This window comes from Thermobia domestica, unplaced genomic scaffold (genome assembly GCF_964235325.1).
Source record: "Thermobia domestica unplaced genomic scaffold, izTheDome1.hap1.1 HAP1_SCAFFOLD_418, whole genome shotgun sequence".
Lineage (NCBI taxonomy): Eukaryota > Metazoa > Arthropoda > Insecta > Zygentoma > Lepismatidae > Thermobia > Thermobia domestica.
In genome coordinates, this window is record NW_027656128.1 from 25,116 (window position 1) to 34,767 (window position 9,652).

Sequence of the window (9,652 nt, forward strand, 5' to 3'; positions counted from 1 at the left end):
TATTCTTGTTAGCTTTAATGTGTAAATGGAAAACAATAATAATAATAATAATAATAATAATAATAATAATAATAATAATAATAATAATAATAATAATAATAATAATACATTTTATAAAAATAAGAACTACGATGGATTTGCTGATAAAAAAATATTCTCGCAAAACAATGATGGAAGTGAAAACACCTTGACCTGATATTTTAATTCATCAAGTTTTAGTACAGTAATTAAAACTGATAACTATCAAAAGTCAAGGTAACGTTGAAACGAATAATGTAAAACATTCAGAGATTTTACAAAATACTGTAACTTGTGAAATGAACGTTTGACCAACAATGACTTTTCCTTGTATGTCTTATGTTAAATAAGATTTCTTTGTAACTTTTTCATTATAGCAATTGTTCTGTAAATACTAAACGGTGTCTTCTACCCGATTTTTTATTCCTCGCAGAAGCATGGATATTTTTTGCTGTTTGGTACACTGACATTTTTCAAACAAACTAGTGCACTTGTAGGACACCTTATGTAGTTCTCAAGCAATCAGGTTTATCTGCATTGTTTGTTGTCCAAAGTGTGAATGCACGTTTGCTCGTATACATATAAAATAATTAACTTATTCGTACAATAGTAGCATACCTGAAATAATATTTTCAATCGAACGTCCCTGCGCTTCCAGGATTTTGAGGTCTAGCTCGTATGCAGCGTCAATATAAAGAACAAAGTCTAGGTAGAAATATGAATAATAAGGCTCTTCAACTGGATGGTCAGGTTCAGGATTATCTGGTGATAAATCATCCACTAATGGATTGTAAAAAAGTTGTTCCCTTTGAATAGTTCGATCTCTATTCCGTCGTGACCTGATCCAGGATCTTATTTTCGAAAAAACCTGAAATAAAACAAACATATGAATACAAGTATCGAAATAGTGAAGCATGAGTGGTGAAAGATATCTTCTGTTAGTCGCTGTAAACGAAAGATATCTTTAAACTTGTCGATATCACTGTCCGATATTGCATACAAAATTCACAACTATTATTGACTAAGATCGACTAAGTTAAACTCGGAAAACCAACCGTTGAATGTTATACTTAGTTCATCCACAACTTTATTGATATATAACATTGAACGTTGTTCCTACAACAAACATTTTCACTGAAATTCATTATGAATCTCATTCAACAGTTGAACTTTGTTGGTGAACACGGCCATCAATTGAACTTACTCGTAGCTAATTATTATTAATTTAAAAGGGAGTTTCTCGGGACTGAAGAAGATAAATTGTCGTACAAAAGTTATAGCATTGTCCCCAAATGCATCAGAGAACTGAACTGAAGATTCTAACAATAAAGATCTGCGCCTTGAACCAGACGAAGACCATGCTATACCATTCAGATACGGCAATCAAAACTGTAGTGAAGGAAATGGGGTATCAAGTGATGAAAGCGAATATCATAGTCAGAGACAGTCAGCAGTTCTTGTACATTACTTGCAGAATGCTCCGGATGAGGCTAAAAGGGAAGTCTTACTGGGGATGTACTTGAACCTGAACCCACAAAGTGGGGGGGAGTGATGTATAAATTTCCTGAAAGCTTGGATCAAGGTAAGATCAAAACCTGTTGCCAAAATTTGGGAGGTCTGATGCATTCCGCTTAGGGGCAGCACTTTACTCATTGTTCTTAAAATCTTTCAGCGTGTCCATAAAGTCCGTTGCAATCTGAAAAATCTGTAACGGTGAGACAGATACGAGAACAAAAGACATGTCTTTCATCACTTCAAAAGTACAACGTATCAAAGTAAAATAAATTGTCCCATGGTCCCCAGCAGGGTCCCAGACGGGGTCCAACTCAAAAATTTTAAACGGAAATGCTGGTCAACTTGAATATCGTATAAAAGTTGGTGTTAAATGAAAGAGGATAAATGAAGTCTCGACTCTCTACAATAAGCCTGTGCAAAATAGCGGTGGGCCAAAATATCAACACAATCTTCGTTGCAAAGTCTATGGCCACTCGTATGAATTTGAAACGGTGGGATAGTCTAGGTGTAAAAACAAAAACACGGATATGTCATTATTTCAAAAATATAATGATTCAAAGCAAAACAATGTTGCAGATCGTCGTAGGTCTCAGATGGGGTCCAACTCAAAATGTTGAAATGGAAAAGGGGTTCAAGTTGTGCATCGTATAAAATCTGAATTTAAGTGAAAGAAGCTGAAACAAGTCTCGACTCTTGATGGTAAGCCTGTGCAAAATGGCGGTGGGTCGAAACATCAACACAAGCGCCATTGAAAAGTCTACGGACGCTCCTATTAATCTGAAACGTTGAGACGGGTGTTAAAACAAAAACAAAAACAAGAAAACAAAAAATAGAATATATCAAAGTAAAAACGAAATATCCCAGGGCCACCCGCAGGATCCCAGACGCGGTTCAACTCAAAAGCTTCAAATGTCAAGGGGGTAAATAAGCACATAATGTGAAACCTCAACTTGAACGCCATTCCCATTTCAACATTTTTTGTTGGACTCCGTCTGGGACCCTGCGAGGGACCCTGAATTTTTTTCTTACTTTGAATCAATATACTTTTGAAATAATGACATATCCGTGTTTTTGTTTTTACACCTATCCCACCGTTTTCAGATTCATACGAGTGGCCAAAGACTTTGCAATGAAGATTGTGTTGATATTTTGACCCACCGCTATTTTGTACAGGCTTATCGTAGAGAGTCGAGACTTGATTTATCTTGTTTCATTTAACACCAACTTTCATACGATATTAAGTTGACCACCCTTTCGGTTTAAAAATTTTGAGTTGGACCCCGTCTGGGACCCTGCTGGGGACCATGGGACAATCTATTTTACTTTGATACGTTGTACTTTTGAAGTGATGAAAAACATGCTTTTCTGTTCTCATATCTGTCTCACCGTTTCAGATTTTTCGAATTGCAACGAACTTTATGGACACCTTCAAAGATGTTAATAACAATGAGTAAAGTGCTGCCGCCAAGCGGAATACATGATACCTCCCCAAGTTTGGCAACCGGTTTTATTTGATCTTACCTTGACCCAAGGTTTCAGGAAATTTATACATCACCCCCACTTTGTGGGTTCAGGTTCAAGTACATCCCGGGTTAGATTCATTTTCATCATCGGTAGGAGGGCAACCGGCTTAAATACCTGTTATAGAACCAAAATAAGCGGTCAAAGACAACAAAGCCATGGTAACAAAGTTACTAAAAATCCTAAAAAGGTTAAAGCTAAGCGTTCTGGTATAGCCATTACTTCTCATTTTCATCAAAAATACTTCAAAGATAGTTTTAACCACAGGTAAATACACATACGCTGCTTTTGCGAAGGACAACATACTAAAATCCGGATCAAATATTTGTAAGAATAGCAAGAAAGCAGTAGCTGGATAACAAATGTATTATGGAGCTGGTTCAGGGACGCCGATTTCTCTGTAAATTTGGAGGAGGGGGCATTCAGATGCAGAAGGCATATATATGAAGATTTTAATACAAATTGCATTCAAATTATGCCAAATATTGTATATTCATAAATAAAATTAGGGGGCCCACATGATCTTTGGGGGGACCCGGGCCCCCTCGGCCTCCCAGGATCGGCGCCCTTGTGCTGGCTTAAAGTTGAAAAACGAGCAGCGAATGAATCTGAGAACCGTTCACTTATTAGTACCTTAATTTGGCATTCATAGTTTCATTCATTCAATCATTATTTTGCCATTTATTAACGTCCTAGTTTAAATTTTCAACCTCGTTTACAACGTTGAATTCTCTAAATATTCTTCCAGTTCTTTTCTGGAGAAGAAAGTGGCCTGCAGTGGAAATCAAGGAGAACTGATTTCCGAACAAAATGATTTTATTAACAAATCAATTCCCGACGTCATCTACAGGTGACAATTTCAAAAAAAAAAAAAAAAAAAAAAAAAACACTGAAATAAATTCAATTCGGGGTACTATTTTGTTGCTCGTATTCCTCTATTAAGTCTATAGGTGAATTCGCAGCATTACTCCATCGGGCGGCTATTTTAGAACCTATTATCCAACATGGCGGAAAGCAGTTTGTCTTCTGTGGCTATACATCGAAATGAATCGTCCTATCGTGACAAGAAGGTAATATTTTTTGAAGAAGTTATAGTATTTAGGGAATGTATAAATTGAGTATTTATTTTGATGTAAAATAATGTTTTTCCTTAATTTTTCTAAGGTATAATTTGAGATGTCAGCTACAGATGACAATCGACATTATGTATCTAGTTCAGTCAGTTATGGATCAGCATATTTTACAACGATTGAAGTTAATTTCTTTTTTCTTTTTTTCAATGTCAATGATTCCTTGTAAGTAAATCGATAACTTTTTGTTTAGTGTACTTTCATTTGCGTTTTATATAAGCCGCTATCTCCATACTTTTTAAATAAAAAAATACTAGTTTACGTTTTATTCCCAATTATTTATTACTCTCTCAATTTACAAATAGTATTTTTATAAAACCGTTTCTAATCACTCTATTAGAATCTTGAGTTTCTTCTCTAGAATTGTTGGAAACAATGGAGAGTTTTATCTAGATAGTATAGATGGAAGAATATTAAGTTCTATTTACAGAAATACATATAAGATAACCAAGAAAGTTCTCTCGCTTTTTCACTCACCACCTTCGAACATCGATATGTCACCTAGGATGTACCTGGAAGATGAAAAATAGTCCCCATCAGCATCGACGACCTTCTGCCAACGTTCTGGAAGGGCATGGATTCCGTCGCGGTAGATCTTGATGGGCCATGAAACGAAGAAGTTATTAAGTGCATTTTGCACCTCTATTAGGGATTTGAACTGGCGTACTCTAGGATGATTGTCCAAATAATGGAACAATTAATAATCGAACGGTGCAATGTCAGGGAAGTATGGTGCATGCAATAGAATTTCCCATCCAAGGCCTAGAATGATGTCCCGGGTCACCCTAGACACCTGGGGTTTAGCATTGTCCTGTAGCAGGAGGAGACGTTTGTGATTCACAAGTGCTGGCTCCAGAGTTTTTAGTTTTTCTTGAACACGGCTCAACTGCTGACAGTACACAGTTGCATTGATGCTCTGACCAGCTGGTAGCATTTCTCGATGCACGATGCCGCCTGCAGTCCACCAAACACACAGGAAAACCTCCTTCTGGTACAGTTCTGGTTTCGACTGTTTTGGAATCAGTTCATGTTATGCTAACTAATGATGACGTCGCCGTGGAGCTTCGTACAGGACCTTCTTCTCATCACATGTCAACATTCCTCCTCAGACTCCTCCTCAGGAATGGCGCCTTCCTCAGACGAAGCAGCAAAGAAACACAAGTGTCTGTTCGCGTTGCCTTCTGGCCCGGAGTCAAATCATGTGGAATCCATCGAACCAACTTTAAGTGCTTTACAAGTTGATGGAGGTGGTGCCGAATGGTTTCCCCACTCACACTGAATTGTAGTCCCAGTTTCTCACATGTTTGGTCACTGTTCGCTTCAATTGCTGCCTGAAGATCTTCATTTTGTACATGTGTTGGTCTTCCGGCACGCGGTGCATCTTCGAGGGTTTCGTCACCGTCCTTAAACTTGTTAAACCACCGCTGCACTGTTCGCGTAGTTACGACACCCTCATCAAAGACTTGGTATATCTTCCGCCCCACTGCAGCAGCATTTGACTCCAGCGTTCGTACAGCATACTTATAACGCTCTGTGGTGGTCCCTTGCTCATTCTGTCCTTACTCAAGTTCACGGTGTAACTACTACAACCAGGTAATATGTTGGATATAGCGACACCAACAACTGAACTTCGCCTTCTCTCGATTTGCATTCAACTCACGCTGTGAAGGCCAATTGAACACAGACCTCCACAAAATGCGACAGAACTTTCTTGGTTACCTTTTTATAAGAAACATTTTCATTAAGTTTTATTTTTTGTTTCTTCATGTGGTGCGTATATGACACTATCCATGGGAACTTCTTAGGAACATGATACGTAATCAAATGCAGCTGAGTTCGTTTCTCTAGTCCCTGCGTTAACTTAGATTTTAGGGAAATTGTTATTCTGGCAACACTGTAATTTCTATGGATGGCAACACTGAAAATTCTTCAGGTTCATATTTTCTGTTGTAGTACAACATTATCTATGATTGTGGTAAGTTGCATTTCATTATATCCTTTCACTTATGAAAAACAAGCAAAAGAAAAATGGTAAATTTTGCGTTATTTTTAATAAGGCAGGCTCTTAACGATACTCACGATTTCTAATGAGTCACGAGATTTCAGGGTAAGACTATGAGGGAAAAAAGGCTCTTCCCGCTATTTGCTTTTTATCTAAATGCAGCCTGTCGAAATGCCTGGCAAATTCATCAGGTTTATGTTATATCAACGTTAGCAAGGAACTAACCGTAGGAGTACTGTTAAGTGCTTTTCAATTGGAGCATGCCTATCCGGCGAAAGTGAACAGTACTCATAATGTTCTGTTCACATCTGAGATGTACATTATGTCACAAATGCATAGAATTCTGTGCAAAAAATTAATGTTCAATTACATACGCTGGTACAACCTCATTCAGTCTGTACAGTTAACTTCAATGCCAGTAGCAAATTACTTGTGAGGATAAGTCCCTAAATTAAAATATTAACAACTATTACAGTTGTTTTTGTAATATATGAGAATAAAAAAACGTTATTATTGTAATGCCTTAAGATATCACAAAATGTGATATTTTGAGATTCAGGATACCCCTTATTTTTAATTCGATTCAATTTGCAGCCATATGTCATTTCCTTGTTCTCTCAAAAAAAAAAAAAAAAAAAAAGTTCAATATGAAATAAATGGGGTATAGCTTTTTGGTAGTATGTTGGAAAGAGTCAATATTACACATAATGTTACAAACATTTCTTATATGTTTCTTTAATACAGATGGGGGAATTTTAATTTTTCTTAAATTTTTTATCACTGTCTGGGATTACACGCCTCAGATCTTGATTGTGCTATAACTATGTTTTCTTTATACGCATTAGTCCGCTGTCATACTTTTGAAATAACGTACAGTATCAGAATTGCTTTCAAAATGTACTTTTAACTGATTCAAAACCTATTTTATAACTAGGAAGCATTCTTGTTTTGATGAACTTAGGAATACAATTTGTGATTGCTTACTAAACTTCTCGCAAATGTGCAAATGTATGTTATTATATCAATGTGATATATAGAGTACCTAAAGCTGAATTTCAAGATTCAATTTTATTGTAAATCGGTTCATAAGGTATAAATAAAGTATAATAGCATAAGGAAAAGGTAGATGCTGTGATACTTATCTTTTAAGAAAGGAGAGATTTAGGTGTGAAATACTTTTGCCACTTATCTTCTGAGCATACCGTCTTGAAATCGTCAAGCATCTCTAAAGTATATGTATGTTGAGTTAAGTATTATTATTATTATTATTTTTAAAGATGAAAACTGTTTAAGCGCATTTATTCTACTATCTTTATCAAGATTTGCTCTTGTACTGTTATATATCGATTGCATAGCAGTCATGTACTTGTTGCAAGAGAGAAATATGTAGAGTGCTATTTAGTCGAATACGTATGAAGACAAGACAAGATACAGAATAAAGTTGATGAGGCCTCACCGCCACGAGAACAAACCCTTCCATACCCTCGACTAATTAGGAAAAATGTTCTCCAATTCCACGTATAAAACCTGGATTCTGGGGATGAAGGTTCTGTTCTAAGAAATTAACGGTTAAGAAAATTCGAGTGAGGTGCGCGGATGAAATTTTGAAAGATTATATTATTGTATGACAGAATTTATCATTATTACCTTATTATTACGTATCTGTAATTTAGTCTTCTCTTCCTTTTTCTACAAACTTCTAAATAAAGTACAGAAATACCGTTTAAAGGAAAGAGAAAACTTATTAACACGAAAACTATGCTATTGGAGGAAAAGGTAAACTTACGGTTCCCATCTTCGATGTTTCAAGGATTCCTTACTTTTGTTTTCTGTTTTTTATATATCTCTCCTATAATTCGTTCGTGTTACTTCTTAAAATGATTTTTTGCAACATAATCGTTGTTTAGTTACTTTAATATTACATTGTTGTCTAACAATAGTATAACATTATTTATACCTCTAAATGCAGTAAAACCTGTTTCTTTTAATTTGACAATTATAGTTGAAAATGCCCAATTTAATCAACTTATAACTCATCATTAGAGACTGGTTGTTTAAGTATTTAAAACCTGGAAAATAGACAAGCAAATAGGCACTTTCAATTTTAAAAATTGGCAGTAAAGTAGGCACTAAAATGTAACTCGAAATAATGAAGATATATACTGAATGCATTTAAAAAATGAATTCAAATTATAGATAATGTTCAAAGAATAGAGAAACATACCGGTACCTCTTTGTTAATAACTTCTTTTGCTGTATATATAAAAACGAAGCTTGACATGCATTCTATGTATATTTGGTAAATACATTCTAAACAACACTTTATCACTACACATAACAGTCCAAGTTTTAATAACTTTATCAGTAAACTTAGCAGTCCAAAGTTTTAGGGCATTTTATCAATACAAACAGCAGTTCGTAACTTCAGTACACTATACTTTAAAAAGAACGTTAATTCTTTTGTGTATATGTGGAATGCTGGATCATACTGTGCCATTGCTTTCAGCAACATTCTTTTCTTGTAGCGGAGTGAAGCTTGATCTTAACCTGCCCATAAGTTAGTTTCTCTTAATCTTATGTTTCTCGGAAGAGGCAGAATCTTTTCTTGAAATACGAAATTATATATTTTCTCAATTAAATCTTACCTTAAAGAAAATGCATAGAATAGACAACATTAGGCACTAAAGTAATTATTTAGATAGTAAGAGGCGAAATAGGAAAAATTGGCAAAATAAAATTGGCTTAAATTTAAACTACAGGGTTATTCAAAAAGAAAGAACAGATTTCAAACATTTATTTCTTCCAAACTACAAAAGATAGAAACATGATTCGAACGTTACTTGATTAAGAAAAGTTTACAATTTAAACAGCCCGGATATAAGTTCCAATCACGGCTGCATTGGCGCTATTGTTTGTTGTTGTTTGTCTGTAGTGAAATGGCGGCGTCACCACAGGAAAAGTGTTTTTGTGTGCTACAATTCGCGAAACTTGAGTCCATTGTTGCAGTTCAGCGAGCATTTCGCCGTCAATTTAATAAACAACCGCCGCAGCATCATAAGCAAATTTACGAGTGGCATCGAAAATTCGTAGAAGGTGGTTGCATCTGCAAAGGGAAAAGCACGAGACGTCCACGCACATCGAACGAGAATGTCGAGCGTATTCATACACTTTATGAAAGGAGCCCAAAGAAATCCACATCACGAGGAAGCAAAGAACTTAACATTCCTCATCCAACAGTATGGCGAGTTCTAAAATATCGTCTGCACATAAAGCCATACAAAGTGCAGTTATTGCAAGCATTGCATCCTGACGACCACAACTTAAGGTACGAATTTTGCATTAGCATGTTAGATGATATGGAAGAAGACAATTTTGCTCAACGATTATTTTTTTCCCGATGAATCCACTTTTCATCTTTCTGGTAAAGTTAATCGCCATAACGTTAGAATTTGGGCAAGTGAAAATC

The 9,652-nt window shown here is 35.8% G+C and overlaps 1 protein-coding gene across 1 annotated transcript in view; it reads right to left on the minus strand.

Annotated features, from left to right (window-relative positions):
- Positions 1 to 8,594, minus strand: part of LOC145676840 (uncharacterized) — a 30,023-nt gene extending 21,429 nt beyond the window's left edge. The window contains exons 1-2 of the mRNA XM_081747627.1: positions 8,417 to 8,594; positions 637 to 886 (exon numbers count right to left, since the gene is read on the minus strand). Of these exons, the coding sequence (XP_081603753.1) occupies positions 637 to 886; positions 8,417 to 8,467 (301 nt within the window). The 5' untranslated portion in view covers positions 8,468 to 8,594. The remainder of the gene's footprint in view (positions 1 to 636; positions 887 to 8,416) is intronic.
- Positions 8,595 to 9,652: the final 1,058 nt, after the last annotated feature.